Below are 27,089 nucleotides of genomic sequence, written 5' to 3'. Positions count from 1 at the left end.
AAAGGTTAAGTATAATTATAAATGTATTGCAATTTCATGTTGTCAGCAACTACATTATCTAGTTTTAGATACCCACAAGATAAAACTGTTTGCCATTGTTGGTGACAAAAAAAAAATTGGAATTTGGTAACACTATGCTAATAAAATTATGGTAAAAAATTTTAAAATCCCATGCCTTATTCATATAAGATTTCATGCAACGAATTACAAAAGTGTCTAAACTTCATATGCCCAAAATTGCTTCAAAATCACTGAAATCCACTATTGTCTAATGAGTAATTCAGTGAGCCACAACATTTAATAGTTCAGTATTCAGAGCAAAGAGAACTCTCCAACTGAAAGCACAGGTTGGAATTTTGCCCAGAGGTACTTGCTCATGCTTAGTTCCTTATTCTGGAAAGGTTTCTCAAACTGAACATAAAGGCACCCATTATTTTCAGCCCTGTGTTCACCAACAATGACCATTACTCATTAATCAGAAGTGAGAAAGAATGACTAATTTTCCATTGTTTGCTTAAAGTTAATTACTACATTCATGAATGTCAAATTCATGAATCTTTTCAAATCTGCATGAAATAACCATTGAAGAATAACGTAATTTTCAAGAACTACACCAAGACATTTTAAAAGATTTATTAAAATATCACCAAAATATACTAAATCAAAATAGAAAGCAGGTCTCAATTGACAGATCTGAATTCATATAATAAACCAATCAATACTACTTTAAGGATATATTTATATGTCTAAATCATGACACAGATTTTAAAAATTAGCAAAAAGGAGAAAAAAAGAGGACAAGAACAAGAGGAGAGATTTAAAAAAAAAAATGGTCCCAGGAGATTAAATATATATCCAAAATGCATATATATTTAGTCATGGTAATGAGAGTCTGGTCATGTTTACCATTAACAGTTACCCAGAGGAAAGTTTTTTGTGGATCTTCCTAGGTTTCTGAGCAACTAAAAGGAATTCTCACTTTTTAGGTCAATTCCTGGTAGGTAGGGGATTAGGGAGTGAAAATAGAAAATTCAGTTCTTGGCTTTCTTCTATATCCCAGTAACAAAGGAAGAGTTGTGGGTTTCCAACCAAGAAATGACCCCATTATTTTTTTTTCAAAAGGACAAGGAGAAAAAAAGAGAAGATAGAGATGAAGACCATATACTGCTCAAGCCATAGGACCACAAGTCAACTAACAAAGTGCCCATCTTCAAGAGATAAAATCTAAACCATCACAAAGTTTAAGATGCCTCTCTACCTTCACAATGATATGGCATCATTAAATACTAACAAAATCTCTCATGCTTAAGTTTTTTAATTCTGCAATCTAACTCTACCCTTAGTTAGATAAAATAAATATACGAGAATGATCATCCATTTACCACTTATACAAAGGGCTTTCATTGTTCACAGTATATACCAGTGATTCTAAGTCTCTACGGCTGTTAGGGCCCACATTTTACACATGAGCAGGCAAAACATTAGTGAGGTCAACAACTGCCACAACAGGTCAAGAAACCAGTTGGTTTAGTGACAAAACCAAGACTAATCCAGTTCTTGAATAAGCACAGTATTCTTTCCAGTTTCCCACAGGCCTCTATTAAGTAATATGATGGCAAAAAAGAAAGGTAAATAAGGATGAGAGGAGGGTTCTTACAAAACCTAGGGGAACAAAATCAGGATAAGTTTCTACTCTATATTTCAATTAAATTTCTGATCTGCTAATATAGAGCTGCAAATTTCTAATTTGAGGGTTTTATCCAAATTATGCAAATAAGTACTTGAATTTGGTTAAGTCAGTTCATCATTCTGGGTCTGTTTCCTCATAAGCAAACTGAAGGACTCATCTAAATGATCTCAAAGGTCCCTTTATCTCAAAATTTGTTTCCATAATACTTGCAAGAAGGGAAAATAGATAATTATGCTATTTTATATGCTTTTATTTTACTACTATTAAGAAATAAGCTCGCTTAATTCTCCAATTTCCATATCCACTACCCTGTAATTCAAGTCTGTCTTCTCACCAAATAGGATGTCCTATGATGACAGTTTTACCTCTGGGTCAATGCAGAAAAGGCAGTCAAGAAATACTTGCTGACACAGAAACATCAATTCCAAAGAACAACTGCACCCCTATGTTTATAGCAGCACTATTTACAATAGCTAAGCTTTGGAAACAACCCAAATGCCCAAAAATAGATGACTGGATCAAGAAGATGTGGTACATATACACCATGGAATATTACTCAGCATTCAAAAAAGATAAACACATGCAATTTGCAGCAACATGGATGGCGCTGGAAGGGATCATGCTCAGAGAAATAAGCCAGAAAGAAAAAGAAAAATACCGGATGGTCTCACTCATAGCAGGAATCTAGAAAACTTAAATAAGGGACCAGAAAAATGAATAACTATAAGAAAGTGAAAATCAAAATCAACAAAAAACTATGAACCAGAGACACTTTTTGGGGGGTGGGGGGGTGGGAGGGGAGGGATTGGGGTCAAAATGGGGGCGTTGCAATTGTATGGGGAATATAAAAATAAAATTTATTATTTAAAAAAAAAAAGACACAGACTAGAAAAGAATACAGCTTATCAGCATGCATGCATGACACATAGACAAGCAGTCCATTTAGCCATAAATGGAGAATACATCGGTGTGAATAGCACTGACTGGACATCATACACTAAGGCATGTTTTAAATCAAGACAAATGCCATGTTGGCATTTAGGGTAGTCTATTTCAAAATGTTTGACCACTGGTTACGCTAAGCATAACATTTTATATTGTGACTATCAATCTAGCTAGCTAGCTAGCTAGCTAGCTAGCTATATCTTAGTTCTAGGTGGCTATGTAAAATGTATTGTTTACTGCTGATAACACATTGCGCTAAATGACATCCCCACATGTGACCTGTGATCAAATAAAACTTGTTCTGCTTAAAAAAAAAAAATCTAAAAAAACCCCCAAAACTCAACTAAAAAAGTCATCTGGATTTCCTCCTGATATAAAAAAAAAAAAAAAGAAATACTTGCTGAGTAAACAATAGAAATAAGTCAGAAACATACTACATTCCTTTTTTTAATGTGATTTTTTTAAGATTTATTTTATTTATGCATACAAGAACTGGGGTACAGGCCAGAGGTGGGGGGGGTGAGCGGATTCAGCAGAGACAGAGTGTAGAACAGAACAGTTGGACTGACTGAAATACACTGCTGAGGGGAGCAGAGGGCGAGTCAGGAGAGGTCTGCTGCGCCATGTGGGTCACCTCCCTGGCCGGGGAATCGAACTCGTGCTGCAGTGGTGGTAGATAGTTTCATAGTGCTGTGTCTCAACCCCTTGTGCCACCAGGGAGGCCCCCTTTTAATGTGATTTCAAATTAAATTTATTGATGTGAAAACTGAATTCTCACAGGTAAAATTTTAATTCTGTACTTGATAGCTCACCATTCAGCACGTTAATACACTAATGCATGTGATCAAGGCATATGGTCTTCAAAACAGAAGTTTTAAAATATTCCTGTTTTATAAATTACCAATTTTTCTCCTTATTAAAGATGTCAGATTTTATTCAAAATCATACAGATGTACGTATATGTACATTCATCTACAATTTGTATGTTATTCCTTCACACATGTATAGTATTTTATGTAAGATTGTATATCTGAAAAATATATACTTCCCCCTGAAAACCTGAAGAGTTAGACTTTAAATGCATATAACAAAAATCTTCAGACAATAAAAATATAATATTCAAATTATTTTTTAAATCTTACTTAGTGCATGTGGGTCATGACGTGGCTTACAATTTTGGAAACCATTCTGTTTATTTTCCTTTGAACTTGGTTTACAGACTTGTTTGAAAGGGTTAGAGAAACACTTCATGGCAGCTTGAGGAGTCGACATAGCAGGACTTCCTCCTCCAAGCTGAAAGCACTTGCCACTGTTGAAATCTTCTGGAGAGATTATACCCATCACTTCTATTTCCTTTCCACCAATCATCATTGTTTGGCCCTCTTCAATCTTTTCAAGCTCTTTCAATTTATATCCAGTGCCTTTAAATTGAGAAGGACAACATTAGTTTAATTTACCAATGCTTTAGATAATTTACTTAGTGATACCATGGGCATCTGCCATAACTATGCAGAATGAAAACAGTGCTTTGAATACAAATAAACTAATGTAATCCACTAGCCAGAATGAAAACATAATTTATCATTTTGGTAAGAAAAAAGCTAAAAACTCAGAAGAAATAAATAGTGTAGCTATAAAAAGTGGCCACATTTTAGAGAAAGCAAGACTTCTTTTAATTATCGAAAATAGTCATAATTTTGCCATCTCACATGTAGATAAGCAAGCTAAGAAGCTTTGGTTATCTGCAACCCCCTTCCTTGTGACACCCAGAAATGTGAAGAACCAACAATAAAATCAACTCCCACCTACAACCAGTACTGCAGTCCCACAGGAAACAGCAAAGTTAAATACAGTTGTATCAAGGGGCCACTGATAGTCCAAGTTCTCCAATTCTTGACTAAATAGTGGGATATTTTCTATATCAAACTTTAATAATTATTCATTCAATGGACATTAACTAAGGTGCTGATGATGGAATATAAATGAGTGTTAGTCACCCTTTGCTCAAAATGAGTTCATTAACCAGATAAAGTCATGGGATTTTAGACTGTGATTCATGTGCTTATTTACATTAAATTTATAGTTAATGTCATGTTGAGAGGCAAGAGTTTTATATACCATAAACTTCTTCAAGTCCCTAGGAAACAAAAAATAACACTGGTATATTAGAAAATATGACCCTTTTAAAATGGCTGGAAATTGCAATATTTTACAGTATTAAAACTGGACTAAACTTTACACCCTGTGCAAATATATAACTAATAATAAATTTTTTAAATTATGATGGAGCATTCTATAAATTTAATGTTCCGGTACAGAAAGCAACTGCTTAATTGATATTCCTAAATGCCAAAGACCCAATCCTCCACTCCCCAAACTATCTCAATTCAAAGTAATCTTGACCTCTCCATATTAATGAAGATTATAGCTTTATCTTCTTTTTTTCATTATTCTTTTTGAAGATTTTTATTTATTTTAGTTATTTTGCATAGAACTGGGGTGTAGGCCAGAGGTGCAGGGGGTGAGAGGATTCACCAGAGACAGAGTGGGGAGAAGAGGCTGATCTACTGAAAATACACTGCTGAGGGGAGCAGTGGGCAAAACAGGAGATGTCTTCTGCACCATGTGGGTTAGTTCCCTGACCCATAATGATGACTCTCAAATGTCTCTAAATCTCCAGAAGACTTCCTTAAAACTCTCGATAGTGGGCCTCCCCGGTGGCGCAGCGGTTGAGCGCTGGGTTGCGAAGCTGCCCGCAGCCTTTCAAACGCCGGTTCGATCCCCGGCTGCTCCACGGCCACCGGAGGAGGCTCCCACATGGTGCGCAGACCTCTCCTGCCGCCCGCTGCTCCCCTCAGCTGTGTACTTCGGTCCTTCTGCCTGCTCTGCTCCCCGCTCTGGCTCTGGTGAATTCTCTCACCCTCCCGCGCTTCTGACTGTACCCAGTGCTTGTATAAATAAATAAATAAATCTTTAAAAAAAAAAACCTCTCCATAGTTTCTTCCCCACACTTTTGCTGAGTATTGTGCAATGACAGCTAATTGTGTCCATTATCCAAAGCTGTCAGTCATTTTAGCATGCCGGGCCTTCAGCTTTTTGATTTTTTGCCTTTTTATAGTCCAGAGGTCTTTCTTATTTTCACACCTAATATGGCATGAATTCACAGAGAATGGGTTCCAGAAGCTCAGGCTCACTTTCACTGGTTTTCACAAAGTGTGTTTCTGTGGGTGCAGCAGGCTTGGCACTTCAGTTGAACCCAAATACCTTTCTCTTTGCCTTCCATTTTTTCTTAAATTTAATTTTGATCATTTTCTTTCACACATTTCAGGAATCTATCTTAGCTCTTGGAGTGCTTAATGTGATCCATATCAATATTAATTCTCCTGGCAAGAATCCTTGTTTGTATTACAATAATTTCAACTGCATGCTGGGTAACATTAGAGACTTCCAGTTTTGACATGGTAACATTTGTGGGTCATTCCTTTTTGGACAGAGTCCATCGCCCCACTATCTACAATATCACCTTTCTTGTAGATTTGCATGTCTACATGCAAATGGAACAACTCCATTTTTCTAAGAGGCCCAGGCAACATATAGCAAGTGTCACTCCTCTTTCTCTTTGTGTTGGTCATTTTGCCAATTTTCTAGAAAATGGCAGGTTCCCAGCCTTCAGTTTTTATAGAGTCTCCATCCCTGCATTAACATTAAATTCTGTATATCCAACTTATTTAAAAGATAAACTGCTTGTATTACAGGCAATAGCTTGCAAAATTGACTCCAGGTTGACACATTTATTAATTTTATAATTAAGCAACCAAGTCTTATGTTCATATATTTCCATTTGGAAAGTCAATAAAATCCTCTTTAATGTTTAAAACAGTAGTTCTCAGGCCTCCCCGGTGGCGCAGCGGTTGAGCGCTGGGTTGCGAAGCTGCCCCCAGCCTCTGCAGCGCAGGTTCGATCCCCGGCTGCTCCCCAGCCACCGGAGGAGGGTCCCACATGGCTCGCAGACCTCTCCTGCTGCCCGCTGCTCCCTCAGCAGTGTACTTCGGTCCTTCTGCCTGCTCTGCTCCCTGCTCTGGCTCTGGTGAATCCTCTCACCCTCCCACGCTTCTGACTGTACCCAGTGCTTGTATAAATAAATAAATAAATAAATAAATAAATAAATAAATAAATAAATAAATAAATATTTAAACAAAAATAAAACAGTAGTTCTCAACTTTTACTGGAAATCTAAAATATATTTATCCTTAGTGCTTCTCCCCAATATCCAGGTCAAGTAAATTACACCCTCAGAGGGCAGGATCTAGGAACTGGCATTTTTTTTTTTTGGATAATTTTTTTTAATTTTATATATTTTTTACATCATTTTTCATTTTTGCATAAGTATGCATTTTCATCTTGGTTATATTCCCCATACAATTCCCACCCCCCTTATTTTGACCCTAATCCCTCCTCCCCTCCCCCGCCATAGAGTGTCTCTGGTTTATAGTTGCTTGTTGATTTTGATTTTGATTTTATTATAGTCTTTTTCCTGGTCCCTTATTTAAGTTTTCTAAATTCCTGCTATGAGTGAGACCATCTGGTATTTTTCTTTTTCTTTCTGGCTTATTTCGCTTAGCATGATATCTTCCAGCTCCATCCATGTTGCTGCAAATTGCATGAGTTTATATTTTTTGATTGCTAAGTAATATTCCATTGTGTATATGTACCACTTCTTTTTGATCTGGGACTGGCATTTTTTTTAAAGCACCTAAGGTGATTCTACTTACATAGTGTAAATTGACAGTTTAAACCCTAATTTGCATTTTTTTACTTCTTGCAAGTGAAAGATCATGTTATTATAAACTATCCAAATATAAAACCATGTATATTCTACTTTATCAATAAAATAGTCCAGGGCCATTTTATAATATTTTAACTCTCTATCTGGCTTTGGAATATAATTTCACTAAACAGGCATGAGAGGTGTGAACTTACATCCCAAAAACATATACAGGGTTGTAAATCAACATTACCTCAAGAAATAGTTTTACTTCTCTCCTGTCTTTTTGCCATAGCATATGCTATTCTTTCCAATGTGTGTCTTTTTTCTCATACCCTACAAAACTACTCATCCTTCAAATAGTACCTAAAATAATGACTTCTACAAAGTTTTCTCCTACTCTCTTAGGTGGAATTTCATGGTCCTTCTATGATACTACAGTACTTGGTAAAAATTCTCATTAAAACAATTATCTTACTGCTTGTTAACTGTCAATTATACTGTCCTGTTCCCACTAAACTATACATCTTGAATGTTTACTCCTACATAATGCTTGGCACATAAGAATTACCTAAAAGGATAAACTATGACATTTTGAAAAGAATGAATATGCAGAACATATTTTATAATTATGGGCTACACTCAACACTGAACAAGAGACTATTTAAAAAAAAAAGACATGGTTGGCATTAGGCATTCTGAATTTGTAAGTATACTTGATTTACTACAAATCATATCAGTATAAGTAATGGTGACTTCCAGTTTAGATGTATTAATCTAAGTCATGCCTAGCTATTATCTCCTTGCTCTTTTTCAAAATTGTATTATCATTGAGTTTACATACTGTACATGTCTGATATAAACAAATTTTTAACTCGTAATCACTTAGCATTCTGCCAGAAAAGAGAAAAAAAAACAAACTAATACAACTACTTAATCTCAGAAAAATGCCAAAATAACTAATTACCTGGATGGCCATTTTTGGACAAAAAGAATCAAAGGGTTGGAACTTGTCTCACTGAGCTAGTATACCTAGGATGGTCACACTAATTATTATAAGACACTTTTGTGTTTATGAGACAATTTAGATGTAAAACTGAATTTAAACATCTTAATCTTCCCCTTCATAAAATCCAAATATATTTAAATTACCAGATAATATACTAATTTTAGGCCAAATCATAAACATTAAGTAACATTATAATACCTCTTCCAATGTCTCTGCCTTCCAAATCCTTTAATGTCAATGACTTTCCTTTTACAATAAGAACTGCATCACCTTCCCACTTTTTGTGCTTTTTCTTTGAAGCCTTACACCAAACAACACTGAAATATTTAACTAGGTTATCAGGTTCCTCTTCTTGACCTTTAGATTCTGTTACTTCTCTAGGAACTGAATAAACTAGAATAAAAAAATAAAATAGTGAGGTCAAACGAAAACAAAGCACAAGAAAATAAGGCTGTATTAAGAAGTATGAAAGAATATTTCATCATATCATGCTAACATTTTAAAATTGAGAAATTCAAATATCAGGTGCTAGTATTACCATGAGTACAATGAATATAAATTTCTTACCATCCCAAAAGCATATTCTACTCAACTGAAGTAGAATAACATAAAATAACCATAACAAACATTTTAAGACCCTAAGAATTAAAGAAAATATTTCAGCATCCATAGCATGGAAATGTTCTAAAATCACATTTTGAACAAACTGATTTAATTAACAGTGACATGACAATCTAGGGGAAAGTAAAACAACATCATGAATTCTCTGAAAGAAAAACCTATAATTTTTTCAACTGAGAACAATGCAAAACAACAAGGTAGGAATGACATTTAATTTTTATTAAAATACTTTGGTCCTAGTTTTGCAGTAATCAGGTTGGGCCACTGATTGAGAATTTGAGTATATACCCAAGAAATAAAAAGTTTCTTCTTACAAAAGTCTGTGATTTTCTTGAAAAGATTTCCAGTATCAACATACAAAAACACAACAAAATAATCTAAGACAGAAAACTCTTGAGCAACAAGGAAATTAATCTATGGGGTAGAAACTACAAAGTGCATGAAGTCTGTGAAGTGGGATTGACTGGAAAGAGTTAGGAGGGAATTTGTTGAATGGTAGTTGTACAAATATATACAATTAACAAAAATCATCACTGATCATTTAAAAGCTATACAACCTTAAAAATAGATTTTAAAACAATAGCCTAATAGGTTGAAGGTATGTATATAATATTCTAAATATTATCTTTTAGCATTTTGAAGCAAAAACACTGTAGCTTATCTATTAATTCAAAATTTACTTTTCTTATATTACTGTGAACATCTCCCATGTGATTAGATTTAGTATCTAAATGGTGTTTGGTCTCTGCATGATAATCCAAATGGTGTTTGGTCTCTGCATGATATCCTATTAGAAGGAAGTATGGTTGTTTATTTAATCAGTCCCCTATTGTTAAACATTGTTTTGTTTTTTTACTATTATACTCAATCTTTGTGCACATCTGGTTATTTGTTCAAGATAAAATCCTTGGATATGAAATTAGTGGTCCAAAGGGATCAGATTTTCAGACTCTTGATTTAGACTGGCCTATTTTACTCCCAAAAGTCTTTACTAGTGATGTTCCCTCTAATGAACAGTGTACCTGCTTCACTACACATATCAGCAATATATCACCTTTACCAATGTTTTTTCTAACTACATTTTTCATTTTTAAAATTACCCTTCAGGACCCACAACTTAGAGGTTGAATAGAGGTTGAATAGAGGTTCAGATCATGCTCTTCCCTAAACACAATTAAAGGAATATAAAACTAGAATAAAGTTTGCTCAAAAGATTTAGAGGTTCATCAGCAGAGACAAAGTACTTTCACATGGAGATTTTGCTGAGAGGCTGGTGACTTGCTGTAGGTACAGAAAGGGAAGAGGTGAAGGAGGTCATGACACTACTGCAGAAATCCAGGTCTGCAGATAAGGTAGGGCCCAATCTCCAGTCCTACACACTGGAGTATAATGGACTTTTCAGAGAGAATGGAACAGACAGGAAGGTGCCATGGGTTCAGCTGCTGACAGACGCAATACTATCTCCCCTCCCAGTGGAAAAAGAGGGATGCTCAGTGACCACACTACAGGTTGGGGATTCAGAGGTGCCCCTTCGTGTCCTGTAATACCATCACCACCACCAGGAGCTGTTCTAATTCTGTAATTTGGCTGCAGGCTTACCCTTATACCCTGCAATGAGACCTACATCAGAGATCCATGGAGGCCTTGAGATCTAGGCCCCTCACCTGGCAGCAATAACCATTGCTGGGCCTCACATGTCCCACAGCCCAGTCCTAGCACTCCCTGAATAGCAGTGCAAGATACCTGTGTCTGGCTGTTCATTCCCTGCAGTCACTCCAGGTGTCCTTTTCCAGGTGACTCGAACTTAGTGAAATATGCCCCATGCAGTAGAGATGAACATGAAGGAAGCAAGATGGGAATTTAGGGCCCCTGTAGCACTGAGTGGAGCTTGCTTTGGAGACACAGGAGAGGAGGCAGAGGTGATCTATATATAGGCCTGCAGCGCCCCTCCCTCCCCACTAGAACTGAGATCCAGTTTCCCTTCCTCCCTAGCTGTTGAAAAGTTAAACAAAGAAGACAAAACCAAACACACAGCACCCCAAAGAGAAAAGCAAAAAAGGCAACACATATAACAAGGAAGCAAGGAACATATGAAAATAAGATGAAAAAGTAGGAGAACATAAGTCCAGAGACATATATAAAAGACAAAGAATAGAGGACCTAACAAAGATTTTAGAATATGAAATTTTTAAATGCTAAGAGGTTCCGGAAGGTCAAATGCAAAAAGGTAGTTACAGGATCTTAGAAAAGAGAACCAGGAAAAAAAAGTTCTTCACTAAAGTCAGTGAAGATCACAAAAAGAGACACAAATGAAATGAGGAGGAATATGGAAAATATTTTAAATATAATCCAGCTGGTAGAAAACAAAACTTCAGGAATAAAAGAAACAAATGTACAAACCAATGGAAGAAGAAATAAAAACTGAGGAAAAATGAAGAAACTCTACAAGAAATACCAGTCTTATTTGAAGAGGAAACATAAGGATGAAGTATATTACAGAAGGTGAAAAGAGAGAGAAGTGAAGAGATCCCATTCAAAGGAATAATGGTTAAGAACTTCCTGAGCCTAAATAAAGAAATAAACATGTGTGTCCAAGAAGCAAAAATACAGCCAAATTTTTAAATGCAAAATGACCTCACCAAGACACATTATTTAATTGTCAAAAGTTAAAGACATAGGAAAAATATTAAAGATTGCTAGAGAAAAAAAAAAAGAAAGTAATATACAAAAAAAACCCTCCACGGGGCTCTCATCAAATTTCTCAGCAGTTACCCTCCATGGTAGAAGAGTGGAATGAAGTGTTCACAATCCTAAAAGACAAAAATTGCCATGCAAGCATAATCTACTCTGCAAAACTATCATTCAAATATGAAGGTGAAATAAAAGCTTTCCCAGATAAATAAAAGCTAATGGAGTTTTCCACCACCAGACCTGCCCTACAAGAAATGTTGAAAGGAGATTTTCTACACAACAAGACAAAATGTAACACTTTGAGCACAATGTAAATAGGAATACAGAAGCAGAATTGTAAAAAAGAATGAGAGGACAAAACACTAAAAGGGAGGAAGAAAAAATCAGAAGTTGTGGAGACTCCCTGGCGGCACAGGGGTTAAGACACAGCACTATGAAGCTATCTGTTGCCACTGCAGCACAAGTTCAATCCCCGGCCAGGGAAGTGACCCACATGGCTCAGCAGAGCTTTCCTGTCTTGCCCGCTGCTTCTCTCAGCAGTGTATTTCAGTCAATCCACCTGTTTTGTGCCCCACTCTGTGTCTGGTGACTCCGCTCACCCCCCACACTTCTGGCCTATACCCCAGTTCTTGTATGCATAAATAAATAAATCTTTAAAAAAAATCAGAAGTTGTATAGATAAATGACAAGCAGTACAGACTCTGCTAATATATTTTAAAAGGTGAAATAGTGCCTTTGGGGACAAAATGGATGATCTTGAGGTGATTATACTAAATGAAATAAGCCAGAACGTGAAAGACAAATACCAGATGGTTTCACTTATTTGTGTAATATAATAACCAAAGAACACATACTGGCAAAGCACAGCAAAATTAATTCTCAGACTGTGTTGAAAAATGTAGCAGTAACCAGAGGGAATGGAGGAAGAAGGGAAGGAAAGGACCTTCTAAAACATGCCATTAAGGAAACTCTATAGGGATTACACCTGAGGGGTTGGGGGAAGCAAATATTGTTTAAAAAATGAACATTGAGGTAAAACATTTAAAAAAAATTAATATAAATATATATAAAAGAAAATAAAGTAAAATAAAAAGAAAAAATACAACATGCCATTTTGACTCTAGGTACATTTTTACTTCATGTTTACTAAACTGTTTAATTAAATCAGAATTATTTTAAGATTAACTCTGAGACTGTAGCATTAAAAATTAAATGTGAATTCATCTCTGTCAATGTCCACTTTATTTTCATTTTAATCAACTGTTATCCTCAGGCTTATTTTCCAAGTAAACTTTATAACAAAAGTTTGATCCATCAGTCACTTTTTCATGTATCATATTTTACTGATTATAGCTTTCACCAACATGTTCTTTTACAATCATAATTTTTGCTAAATGCAATTTTGTTGAGTCAAAGTTTGCATACCTATTATCTAGATTCTATTTTTCCATAAATCTTTAGTCAAGAAACATAAGAGTTTAGATATACTGGCAGTTGTCACAAATTGATTATTTTTGTTCAATAATCTTAATCTTGCCAGATAGTTCTCAGGTTTTTAGCATTTACAAAAAACACAGGAGTGTTTTTGACCAGTTTATGAACTCGGAAATTTTAGTCAATTTCTACTCATTTTCTTTTTGCATTATTCCTAACAGTAGCATTCAGTGTGCATTGAATAAAAGACTGACAACTTTGTACCTTTTTTAAATGTTTGTTTTTATTAGTTTATCTAAGTGAAAAATGCAATTCCTCGGGATTGTTATAAAGGGGAGATAAAAATGTCTTCCTCAAAATGGCTAGGAAAAATATTCTAGGGCCAAACATCATATTCCCAGGGCCTACAATAGTAACTTATGCCCAAGACCTTCTCCTCCACCCCCAAAGAATTTATTAGAGCAGAACAGATTCATTTCTGTGAATTCAGAAATTATTTAGAATTAACATTGAAATACTGTAACACTTTCAGATATATCTTTTTCTTGCAGGAGGATAAGAACATGAACTATGGAGTCAGATTGGCTGGGACTGAATTTTGAATCTACCACTTACTGGATATGCGACCCTGAACAAGTTACTTACCCCTTCTCCCCGTGCTTGTTTATGCTCTGTAAATGAATATACTAATTATCTACTTGCAGATTTGTTGTGAGCATTAAATTAACTAATATATGTAAAACAGTCACATGCTATGTAGTAAGTGCTCCATACATGTTAAATACCATCATCTTCTTTCCATTGTCCCTTTTCCACTTAGACCTATTTTAAATGTAGGGCTCAGGGAGGGAAGAGAGAAGCTGAAAAATTCCAAAAAGTAGACGCCTCCCTGGTGGTGCAAGGGATTAAGACGCAACCTATGAAGCTATTTGCAACCACTGCAGCACGAGTTCAATACCCTGGCCGACCAGGGAGATTTCCACATGGCTCAGCAGACCTCTCCTGACTCACCACAGCTCCCCTTAGCAGTGTATTTCAGTCAATCTGCCTGTTCTGTTCCCCACCCTGTCTCTGCTGAATCCTCTCACCATCCACACTTTTGGCCTGTATCCCAGTTCTTGTATGCACAAATAAATAAATCTTTAAAAAAAAATTGCAAAAAGTAGAATGAAGATCATTAAGATTTAAATATATGGACGATAACTGCCAATATCTAGACTACAATAGATAAAATAGTAATTTTTTATATCCTAAACTGACTCCCCCAAATCAATTGTACTCTAACTGTATTTCTAAACTTATTTCTAAACTATTTCCCACTAGACCGTTTTCCCTGACTTCCCAAGTCAATACCAAAAATGGTCAACAAGAGATTTGAATGCCTATCTGCAAGATTCACAAGGTAAGGGTGCTTAAAATCATGCCTGGATAAACGAGGAAGAGGGAGATAATGACATCTTAATATTAACAGTGGACATTATCATCTTAATGACAGACTCCTAAGCATAGTCACCCTAGATCTTGGTGCCTTAATTATACATTCCCTAAATTCAGGCCTTTAATAATTCTTTGTTTTTCATCTAACAATTCTAAATAGACATTGTTTTCAACAGAGAAAACAAAATTTAAAATGTCTCACATACTTAAATTCAAAAAAGAATGTAAGTACCCTCACCAATTGTATTTTTTAGTTCTAAAATTACCAGAACTTTTAATGTATATTAAAAGTAAACAAACAACTATGAGACACACTATGGGGGGGGTGGGGAAAGGAGATATTGGTGTCAAAATAAGGGGGTTGCAATTGTATGGGGAATATAAAAATAAAAAAAGTCAATTGAACCCTAAAAAAAGTATATAATGGCAATAAAGATTTAAGATTAAAACAGTTTTTATTACACTGAAAAAAAAACAGACGTTAATATACAAATTCTTTCAAACTAGTAATGATCTATGGTTTTATCTAATAAGAGACTGAATGTTAGCTAAGTACAGTTATGTATAAAATAAACCTAGATATTTCTTTGCATTAAAGATCATTTTCAGAATGATACAAGCATGGCAGAAATTTTACATTCCATCATATTTCTTAATACTGCAAGTCAAAGTATGTATACAGTGTTAAAATTTAAAAAATTATTAAACTATTACCAGATATCTAAACAATCTGTCCAGCATTCTTAATGCATTTAAATACCAGAAAGTTATTTATGAATTTTAATTCTGTCACCCCAATCATTGAACATGCAAAGCTTTATTAGAAACAATCCATACACTGAGAAAACTTTTTAAAAAGTTAAATGTTTATCTTCCCTAGCCCAGTGTTCTGTCCATAATAAAATCAGACACGAGTATTTATATAATCTTTATACATCACAGCCAAAATCTGGAAAAAGCACAGAAGTCAACCAAAAAATAATGGCTGAATAAACTGTAATACAGTTATACAATGGAAAACTTTCAGTAACACAAAGCAAGGAACTACTACTAAGACAGATGAATGTGGATAAAAGAACATTAAGATGGATGAAAGAAAACAAATAGAGGTACATAGTATATGATTCCAATGATGTGAAGTTGTAGAATAGATAAAACTTACCTACTTTTTTTTTTAAAAGATTTATTTACTTATGTATACAAGAACTGGGATACAGTCCAGAGGTAGGGGGGTAAGAGGATTCACCAGAGACAGAGTGGGGAACAGAGTGACCGACTGAAATACACTGGTAAGGGGAGCAGCAGGCAAGAAAGGAGAGGTGTGCCAGGCCATATGGGTCAGCTCCCTGGTCAGGGATCGAACTCATGCAGTGCTGCAGTGGCTGCGACTTAACCCCTTGCACCACCAGGGAGACCCTAAGTTTTTTTATTTTTAATTAGAACAGTGGTTGCCTGAGGAGGTACTGGAGGATTGATTAGGACCAGGCAGAAGCGAAATTTCTAGGGTAGAGATAAATCTAAATCTTGATAGAGGTTTAAACCATTAAATCTAGATAGAGCTTTAAACTACAAGGTGTAATCATTTCTCAAATTCATCATTTAAGATTTATGCATTTCACTGTTTATAAATCTTACCTAAAAAGGGCACACCAAAAAAAAAAAATTATATATATATATATATATATATATATATATATAAACTCCAGTTCATAATATTCACGCTGAAATATTTAGGGATCAAGTGTTCAAACTAATTCTGCAATGTTTTGAAATAAGTTTTCTTTTAAAAATGAACTGATGGATGGACAGATGGGTAAATATGTAGTAAAGCAAATACAGCAAAACATTAATTGCAGAATTTAAGTAGTAAGCATATGAAAGTTTACAATAAAGTTCTTAACTTCTGTGTGTTTGAAGGGTTTTTTAGTCTTTGCTAACAGATACAAATTCACACAATTTTAAAGCACAATAGACTACTAAAAAAGTATAAGACTAAGTGATACATTCACTTTAATTTAAAGTATTCAAGCAAATTTGAATGGTATTTTTATTTATTCAGTTTCCTTTCCATTATTTACAAAGCAATTAAAAACTAAAAATAAATAATAAATTCAAATTACTAATTTTAATAAAACAATTTAAAAGATATAAAAATATATTGAACCAGTTTCTCAAAATCAAAGATTGAGCATCCATGTTTATGTTTAATTAGATTACATATTAAGAATTTACTCTTATTTCTTAAGTACTGCAACCATATTTCATCTAATGATTTAAATATTTACAACCAAATTCACCATCAAATAATTGATTTTGAGAATTTATGGGTCTCTTGACATTTGAAAAAATAAATATATTATGATACTTAGACATGGTACATTTGGTATCTATTACAACACAACAGTCTATATAAATTTGTTATGCCTCATCAAAAATTTTACCTCTGTAGTATTAATTCTTTGTTTCATGGCACACACAGAGTACACAAATTAGTACAATGTATTACCTTGTATTCAAGAGAATATATATTAACAAAGCATATAGCCACCATCATCTACAGTACATTAAACACAATTTATTACAATCTAAATTTTAAAATGTCTATCTAAAAATTAACATTAAAAGAAGGCACAAGGAAAACAATTCATATTTTAAACATTTTCACATAAAGACAGAAGAGGGCAAAGTGAATCTTTCAAAAATGAAGTAACCCAAGTTGATGTCTCATTATACAAAAAAATACTTCATTTGAATGTTTTAAGAAATTTGTTGGCACTTCTTAGATATTAAAGGGCTTCATTAACTCTTTCAAGATGCATAAATCATATCTAAGTTTAAAAAATCAGGAGCCATGAAAGTAACAATGTATTCATTTGACTTCATATGAATAAAATTGAAAGGTGGAAAAAGAACCTATCCATTACCTAAATTACTAACATATTAGTTGAAATAATCTTTTGACTTACCATACTTTTCAAACTTAATGTATTTGTACAGAATCAAATCTACATTTAAAATATAAAATCATTATCCCCTGTTTTTCTAGCATTACATTTTGTGGGTAAATCTCATAGTCCCACACAGTTTTCTATGCTATGCAGGATATCTGGAAACTTCAGCTGTATCCCATTGGTACTAGCAGAATTTGCTCCTATACCTTCCCTTTAGTGAAACTTGTCCTCAGCAAAAATTGCTGATAATCGTTGGTAAGTCAAAAGACTCAAAAGTTTCATTATCTGTGCTCCCCCAACCCTCCAAAAAAGCATTAGCTCAGAATTTCCTTGAAGATACTCTGATAATAAGCATCCTCTAAAAGAGTGGTCAAATAAGTAAAGTTTCCTTTGTACAGGAATTCTCATAAACTTTTATTATGCTAATTATTGTTACATGGGTGACTACACAACAGAGCAAATTAAAATCAAACAAGACTAACTCAGGAAAACAGCTGCCCTAGCTTACTGCAGTGAGTACAGTCTTTCTAGAAATATATTTTAAAAAAAGGGTTTTTTATCCTACTCAGTTCCTAAAAGCTAATAAATGTCACTTGACAGAACCAAAGAAACAACTATCTTGATCAATGCTGGAGAAAAACATGACTGTAGCCCTTGTCTACACTATTCAAAGGGCAGCAAAAGAATTTTCAGGGCAATTCTACATATACATTTTTACCTTCCACATTGATTTTAGAACTTAATGACGACACAGAAAAAAATGTATGTTGCACTCTTTTGAACACAGAACTCAGATTTAGTGGCACCAAATCAACATTCAAATTAAAAAATCATTATCAATTCTGAGTATTAACAGTGAGATTGTAATATGAATTAATTTCATATTGTAATTGCTTTCAATAATTTCAGAAAGCTTAGTACTGTAAAGATGAATTTACTAAAATTATATTGTAAAAACATTAACTTCAAATTAGAATTATAAGATTCATTAGATTCAAAGAAGTCACAGCACAGCTAAAAGATGAAATTATCAAAAGGATTTATCACATTATACATTCAAGGTATTTTTACAATAAATATTTAACTCTAGCAGATATAAAATGCCTTTTTATTTCCGTCAATAAAATTAAGCAATCAAGTTATTGTTGATTGGTGTAAAGGTGTCCATTTTATTTTTGTATCTATAACCATAACCTAAATTTTTCATTTCCTCTCACTACCCCTAAATCTTGATATTACAACACTAAAATAGAACTCTAGCCATAGCTCCCTAATCAAAAGCCTGCGATGGCTTCCTATTGTACATTCACGTTCCTCAAAAAAAGCATTTAATGTAATCCATAATCTGGCATCAACCACCTTCCAAAATGTATACCCTTTCACCAACTCCTCTTTTCAACAAAATTTTTTGAAAATCTAGTATGGTTCAGTCACCAAGTTAGGTTTCCAAATACTCTACTACTCTTCTGGTTTCAGCAGAGTCTCCAAAGGGCAGATTTCTGGATTCTTGCCTCCAGTTTCTGAATCACAAATTCTGAAGTGACCAAGATTGCTCTATTCCAAAGGCTATAAACCCCAATGGTAAATGAGTTCCTCTCACAAGTTTAGTGTTTTAGAAACATTTTGACTAATTCGCAACCATTTTAAATATGTAAAATAGCAAATAAAAATGTAGATTTCTGGCTTATCCCTGCATGTAAAAGAGTAGCTACCCCTATTTAATAAAGGAAAAGATATCCTAATCCAGGTTATCACAGCCTAATTGGTTCTCTCTACACTCGTTTAAATCACCTGAGTTAGCACTACTTCTATGCTTGTACAGTCTGATTTGCTTTCCTCCATCTCTATGCCTTTTAAGCTATTTACTCTTAAACATCCTTTCTATCCATAGTGTTGAAATTCTACCTACAGCATTCTAAAGTTTGGCTCAAAAATCTTTGCCCAACAGAGCTCCAACAAAAATTAAAATCCTTAAGTAACTGAAGATTTATCATAAATTTAAATATGTATAACTTAAAAATCAAGGTTTTTATTTATTTCCACAAATACTAACATAGCAATGTGTACCAAAAAGCATGACTAATGATGCTATCACATATTACAAACATGATTTTTTGACAATATTATTCTAAGTAAAATTTCAGTCTTATTCACCTAAATTTTTACTGTGGTTTTTACCATGAAAGTAGCTTCCAGAGTAAGATTTTAAGTGAATTAAGATATATTAAATCTTACCGTCAACATATATAATAACTCCAATAGAATAGCTTGTTTGTTCTACTAGATAAAAAAAGCATTGGGTAATGGATACAATTTTCCAGATTTCATAAACTATCAATCTTTAAAAACAATTTTAACAAAATAAATAGATCCAATTTTTAAATATGGAGACTATTTTAGTGGATTTTTACTTTTAAGGAATGACAGGAGATAATTTTGAGAAACAAAAACTGAATGCTGGTCCTTGCTCTGCCATAAATCATTTTGTTACATCAAGTAAGTCACTAAGTTCCCCCTGCAACTCAGTTTCATTACCTCTAATTGGTGAGAAAATACCTTCTCCAAATACCTTCTATCTCTAAAGTCCTAGGACTTATTCCTTCAAATATTGAAAGCATAAAAATCAATGTCATATTGACAAGTTTCTATTAGGCAAATACTGCTTCTAAATTTGAATGACTCAAAAACCTTGAATTACAGCCTTCATAGTGTTAATTGAAAATCTTGAAGGATAAGAAATATGAAAAAATATGTATATGTATTTGGCCTGTATTTATGTATGCTAATTTTTATGATCAAAATAAAGCACTTTTTATAAGGTTAACAATTATAGCTTAGGAAAAAAGTGAGAGAAGACAAAAATAACATATAACCATGGAGTCAAATCAGTAAGTTTTAATAGATCCAAAGCAAATGAAATAACTAGAAAGTCATGTCAAGTTTTTTTCATAATAGATATTACCAATACTTTTTAAGAATATGTATTTTGGTTCAGGATATTCCTGAATGAAAACAATTTAATTTCAAAATTAAAATTCTCAAATTGCAAGATTGAAAAAAAGAAATCCTAGAGACTATTATACTCAGGTAGATCATGCCGTAAGCGAACAGCTTTTAGCTTTTCCACTTCAATTTTTGCTTTTAGCAGTTCTTCCTCTAGCTGTTGCCTTCTTTTCAATCCATCCCTCTTCTCCTGAACATATAATCCAAAATTTTTTTGATTTTCTAAAATTATCTGATGTTCCTCTTTCAGCATTTGCAGAATCTGAGGATCATACCCTAATTGTGACCTAAAGCGTTCTCCACTCTCATGCCGAAAAAAATCATCTCTCCTTGGGATAGAAGATGGAGACGATGTCATTCTCATATCAACTGAGGAAAGTGATGGTGACAAAGACCTTTCCATAACATGTACTAATTCATGTTCTTCTCTTTGCTCTAAAGTATCACTCTGTTGAGAATTTAAAACCAATGGAGGAGGTGGCTTAATATCTTCTTCTTGCTTCACCTCCACAGTAATAGCAACTGGATGGTGATCCAACATTACCTGTAGTGAACTGGTACCAGCCTGTGCTTCCTCATCCAAGTTTGCACTACAGCACACAAAAAAGCATTATAAAACATAAATCAAATGAAGACAGGAGTTGATGTGTACATGTACATATACACATACACAATAATCTCATATTTAATATATTTAAAGCTATAAAAAATTATGAAACAAAAAAATTTTAACTCCTGGATAACAAAAAGTGATATTTAAGATTTCGATAATATAAACACATAGCTCTCTCCCATTCTTTAAAACTGGGCTCTTGAAAGGACAGGGAATTATAAACACTATACAAGGTCAATGAGGTAAATAAAAAAAAAAAAATTTAGAAACAGCAACATTCATGTAAATTTCAGGTTCTTAAAAAGGGCCCCTTCAAGCATTCTAGGCGTTGTTCCCACACCTTAGCCTCTGACCTCCTGCTCCTGCTCTCCTGGACTGATCTAAATACCTCAAGGTCCATGACTTCTAGGAGGATAATAGCAGGTCATCTGTGAGAAGTGTAAATACTTATGTCTATGTTTGCAAAATAAAATAAAAATCAAGATTCTACATGGCTTTGGATATGTTCAACTATAAGATAGTTGTCCAAACCATTCAATCAGATGCAGTGGTATTTCCCCTTTACCTACACTAAACTACACGACTCAGATGATCCTTTAGTGTTTCCACCATTGCTCTACAAAGTTCACAAGGGCAAAGGTTTATATCTATCACAAATTAAATTCCTTCATTTTCATTCTTGTCTTTTTTTTAATTATTTTATTACACCTAGCATTATAATGTACTTGGAAACTAGTAAGTGCTCATATGTCAAATGAGTGAAAAAAAATGTGGTTTTTTTTTTTAATGCAGTCCTTTTAAATGGTCTATGTGGGATATATTGAAAGTTTATTAAACTTACACGTATTTCCATAAGATAAGCATTTCTATAAGCGGCAACTACATGACTTAAACCTTGACATAACAATATTTGTTATGACATAAATGCAGTGTAGTTCTTTTAAAATTCTAACATTTTTTTAAATATCATTTCACATATAACAGGAAACTATTAAGATTATATAATCTTATTTCTTGAGAGTTTTTTTACATTTTTGCTTCAATCTGACAAAAATAAACGTTATAGAGGGGAAAGAAATTATTGGAACATTCATGGAAAATGCTATACTTTTAGCAACATGGAATTTTAAAAATACGGAACAAGTTTAAGTAGAACATAAGGGGGGGGATTTAAAGTCCCCATATGTTACTTAGTAAAGCATTAAATTGCCAAAAATAGCAGATATTTGGCTAAAGGATATGAGATATGACATATAGTATATTATGAAAAAATACATTTGTAGATTAAATTCCATTTTCATTCTTGTCTTTTTTTGTTATTTTATCATTTTCAAAAACAAAATGGACTATAAATGTAACTCAAATTAGTAAGATTTGCTTTTATTAACATCTCTAAAACCTGAAATGGAAAAAGACTGAAACTACAGATGAAAATCAAATTTTAAAAAACTCACATTATTACTATTCCAGATTTATATATTTTATAAATATATATCAGAGTATAAGACTCATAATTTAGATATTATATGCCCACGTAAATTAAAAATATGCTTACATCTGAAATATTCCATTTTAGTTGAAACATTACAAGTAAAGCATAACAAAGTAGAGAAAATTCTAAAATTTATGAATATGAACTATGAGAATCAAATAGTTTACGAAAATGCAAAATATAATCTCATATTAGAGAGAAGTAAAAATAAAGACAAATCAATAGGTAATAGGGATGCCCTTATAAAATATGCATATATTTTTAAATACATTAAATAATTTTTTCCTTGTTAAGAATAGGGTTTGGTGAAATTAAATAACCTATTTACATGAAAGCATAATTAAGATCACAGAACCATAAACTTCTAAGATAATTATTAAGATTCAAGATGATGTCAATCAAATAAGCATAAGCACATTAGACACATATAAAATGAAATCACTAGATAAAATGGCAGTATAGACACATTAATATTAGTAAGCATTTAAATGGTTTATTTCTAATATTCTTCCCTTTAAAATCTGAAAAATTGTTATTGTTCAAATATTAGGTACAGAAAAATGTGTGACTAGATTAACTTGTTTTATCAGAGAAATGTTGGTGTCCCAAAGATAGATTGTAGGGGGGAGGTATGGTGTCAAAATGTAAACAGGTATCTGTATATTATATATCATGTCATCTACTCACTGTACTTTTAAAATATGCAAATAACTAAAAGTACAGTTCCCATGTGTGGTTTTCCAATTATGAAAGCCTATTCTTAATACCCAAAAGGAGTTTTATACCAATAATGTAAAAGCCACATTTCTCTATGGCTTGAGGGGAAATTTTTTTTTAATGAGTAGCACAGTATAAAAATCTTCCTGTGGGGCCTCCCTGGTGGCGCAAGGGGTTAAACACCGCATTATGAAGCAATCTGCAGCCTCTGCAGCACGAGTTCGATCCCCAGCCAGCTAGGGAGCAACCCACATGGCACAGCAGACCTCTCCTGTCTCGCCTGCTGCTCCCCTCAGCAGTGTATTTCAGTCATTCTGCCTGTTCTGCTCCCGACTCTGTCTCTGGTGAATCCTCTCACCCCCTGCATCTCTGGCCTGTACCCCAGCTCTTGTATGCATAAATAAATAAATCTTAAAAAAAAAAAACTTCCCGTGGAGTTTCTGGACATCCAGCTTATTAGGATTTAATCATTTGTCCATTTTATGCAGTTACCCCACTGTGTATCCATGTACCAAATTCCCAAGGTGAATATGTTTTTACTACATTATAACCAGAAGTAAGCAGTCTATGGCAAGAAACTGGGCACAAAAAATTATCATAGTAAATTACCAAAGCAGCAAATATGTAAGGCCACAAAGGTTTTTCCAATTTCTCTCCTTACTTCAAAGGGATTTCACAGGTAATCAATAATCTTGCTTATATAATGACTCTTCTACCAATAGGAAAGAACCTTGTAAAGTTTTGTTAGAAAGGTCCTTCAATTAACAAAGAGTTTACTATTTGTTTAAAATACCCAATATGGTTCATAGGAAACATGTTGGTGCCACTTTTATCTTTTGTCAGGGGTTAAAATTTGAATTAGTAGTAAGGTAAGTCTTGAAGAATCACAGGCAAGTAGTTACATGGAACACAAAATTAACCAAAAGGCTGTTTCTAACTCTGTGATAACCCAGTTACTCTTAATGGTGTCTTAAAAATCATATTTTAATATTCCTTGCAAAACAGGGTTATTGTATGATCCAAGATCAAAGTGAAACCAGACCATTAATGAATAAGAACAACACTTTGATTTTTATTAAATAATATGAACTGCTAACTAGGCATTAACTCCTTTCCTTGCATTTATCTTTTTAATTTTGAATATGTTAGAAAAATACTGTTTTTAACATAGACAGTCATGCCATTAATAAGCTTAATTAGTGGCTTTAGTTTTTTGCTCAATGAATATTCAATAAGTGTACACAGTGACAATTGATAAAATGGCAAGGACCCTATTTCTCCTAAAACTGTTACCTTTATATAAAATTGAAAAGTCCAATGAAATGTGACTTAGAGGAAATAAGATAAAGAAATCTCTCAGAGCTAATTAAATTAATTTTACAGCTTAAAAAGTTTTAGGTGAGGTCACAAATTTCATCGCTAACCTGTACTTTTCAGCAATTATAGAGTGAGGAGAGAGAAGACAATAAAAAGTGGCTTAAATCAGCAGAAAATTTCCTTTTAGCCTCACTTTTCTTTTTTAAGAATGCAAAACAAAGACACTATTCATTGCTCCCGTTGTGGGGATGCTTGCTATGCATCTATCACAACTAAGCCAGAGCCCAATAGCTAGGAGGCGCCATAATTTTCCAGAACAAAACAAAATAAAGCTTACCTTTGTATGTGGTTCCTGTCTCTTACCAGGCAAAAACTGGAAATCTGGGGAATCATCTCCATAACTTTCTTGGTTGGCTCAGAAATATTGCTTTTAAAATCTGATTGGGTCTCTTTTTGCTGCAATAGCTCCTGTTTGGCATATTCTTTGAGCCTTTTGTAAAGGGTGCGTAGGCCCTGCGCTGTTCGAGGAGGGCGGTCTACTCCAATTGCATTATAGTTAACTGCTATGATATCCCAACATCTATTCTTTTCCACTATAACTGAATGTTTATTAGTGTGTTCTTCAAGAATTTTAACATATGGCTTCACAAGCTTTAGCAAATCAAGCTTCTCAGATAAGGTAAAATTGGAAGATCTAGCCTTTCCTACCATTGTTCTTTTCAAATTAAGTAGGCAGTTTCTGAAACCACCAAGCAGTCTTCAGCTCTGCTCAGCTCTTTTCACAAACAGAAAAAGATCAGGCTTAACTAGGCTAGCCTCATTTAGGCCCACGCCTACAGGGGAGGGTTTATTAAAATTCCTCCAGCTTAAGCTGACGCAGGTTCAGGAAATCTGCTTAAGCCAAGCCTGACCTACATAAAGCTTCTCACTGAAGAAGACAGGAAGGCACAAGTAAAACACACTTGTGTATAAAGAGAACAGCTCGAGATAGGATTTAATATACAAAGGTCTAAAGACAAGCATGAAACCCATCTAAAAATTGACTAATTTATTGAGAATATCGAATTTCCACACATGTATGCCTAGCTGATAGACTGAAACTGCACTGCAGTACCACTTTAATAAAAACAAAAGAGGAACTGTTTTGTGCTATTTGTTTACAAATCCAGTAGGCAGGGAAATGAAAAACTAAAGATTTAAGTGGTGAATGTAGTGATTCCTAACAGAGCCCCTTAATCACTGTTTCTGAGCTGCAGTTCTCTCTCACAAAATCTGCATAATGCTGGTCCTGCTGTCAATCAGGAATTGCATATCCTCTAGCTAGTTAGGTTACACCCTGATTCAGACTCCACAGTAAAGCTAAGCTTCTCTTTCATTTTACAGCCTACAGTAACCACTGCGTATTTTTTTCAGTTACTTAAGAAGACATGTTTATTAAATACCAAATCCAAAAAGTGACCCCAAAATTGTTTTTAAAGCAATGGATTATTCTAGCTATAATGTATGTGAAAATGCTAGCCTGCTTTTATTGTTTGTAAAAATCACCAGTCACAGTGAGAAACAGCATAATCATGCCTTAAAATTGAATACAACTAAATTGCATTTGCCATGAATATAGAATAGGATTTTTTTTAACTATATCATGCAATTTGAACTATGAGAGGAAGCCGCCTAGCCTGCTGCAAGGCTATTTTGTGTGTTTAAAATACATTTTCTAATCCTTATCTAAAAAACAAGATATATAAGCAAAATAAACCTATTTTCTTCTGATATGTGTTTCCCTATAGGGGAAATGAATTAGAACATACTTAAACAGTTCATTTCAATGAAACAATTACTGAACACCCATCAAAAATGCTCTCAGGCACTGTGCAAGACGCAAGAAAACAAAGGTTTTATATATATAGATATATATATATAGATATACATATCTCCAGAAAACTATAGTTCTTTAAAAAAAAAAGCCATAAATTTTCAACTGCCTTGTTTTACCTTGTAAATTTAAATTTATTGAGCTCCTCCTATGAGCAGGACAATGTGCTAGAAATTTAAATGTGTTATCCGTCAGAAAAAAAGTGAAAGATCGCTGGGTATTCTAAAGAATGCCAGACAGGTGTTGGAATGGCTTACCCTACTAGGTAATCTATCAATAATTCTTTATAACCTAGTCTTTCATTGTCTTTGAGCAGTTTTATTGCTCAGTAAATTGTGGAAAATAGTAATACAAATGATTCTTGTCCATAGAGATGCTAATTAAATTGACCCCCAACACCCTGACCATAGGTAATCAAAATTATTGTCATTTTTTCTGAGCTTGTATATAGTTAAAGAGAACAAGGAAAGCAAAAACGTGGTATAGTTTTTGGATAACATTGTTATTTGGCAAATAGTTACTGTGTTAAGA

At 33.8% G+C, this 27,089-nt stretch overlaps 2 protein-coding genes across 9 annotated transcripts in view; both read right to left on the bottom strand.

Annotated features, from left to right (window-relative positions):
• The window catches only part of RAD54B (RAD54 homolog B), a 61,205-nt gene that overhangs the window by 15,854 nt on the left and 18,262 nt on the right, over positions 1-27,089 (bottom strand). For 4 of the 8 annotated variants that reach the window (XM_037504124.1, XM_037504128.2, XM_037504132.2 and 1 more), the window contains 2 exons: positions 8,608-8,802; positions 3,778-4,056 (listed from right to left, as the gene is read on the bottom strand). The exons of 1 other annotated variant lie outside the window; for it this stretch is intronic. In XM_037504124.1, the coding sequence (XP_037360021.1) occupies positions 3,778-4,056; positions 8,608-8,802 (474 nt within the window). Of the gene's footprint in view, positions 1-3,777; positions 4,057-8,607; positions 8,803-21,086; positions 21,137-27,089 lie in introns of those variants that run through there. 3 more of the 8 variants (XM_054692106.1, XM_054692105.1, XM_037504147.1) reach the window with 3 other exon arrangements.
• On the bottom strand, positions 16,759-26,277 carry FSBP (fibrinogen silencer binding protein). Its single transcript, XM_037504150.2, has 2 exons — positions 25,023-26,277; positions 16,759-21,136 (listed from the first exon to the last, which is right to left on the bottom strand). The coding sequence occupies exons 1-2, from the start codon at positions 25,394-25,396 to the stop codon at positions 20,611-20,613; spliced, it is 900 nt and encodes a 299-aa protein (XP_037360047.1). The 5' UTR covers positions 25,397-26,277; the 3' UTR covers positions 16,759-20,610.

This window comes from Talpa occidentalis, unplaced genomic scaffold (assembly GCF_014898055.3).
Source record: "Talpa occidentalis isolate TD23 unplaced genomic scaffold, MPIMG_talOcc4v2.1, whole genome shotgun sequence".
In the NCBI taxonomy this organism is placed as follows: Eukaryota; Metazoa; Chordata; class Mammalia; order Eulipotyphla; family Talpidae; genus Talpa; species Talpa occidentalis.
This window is presented reverse-complemented; position numbering and strand designations above follow the sequence as displayed.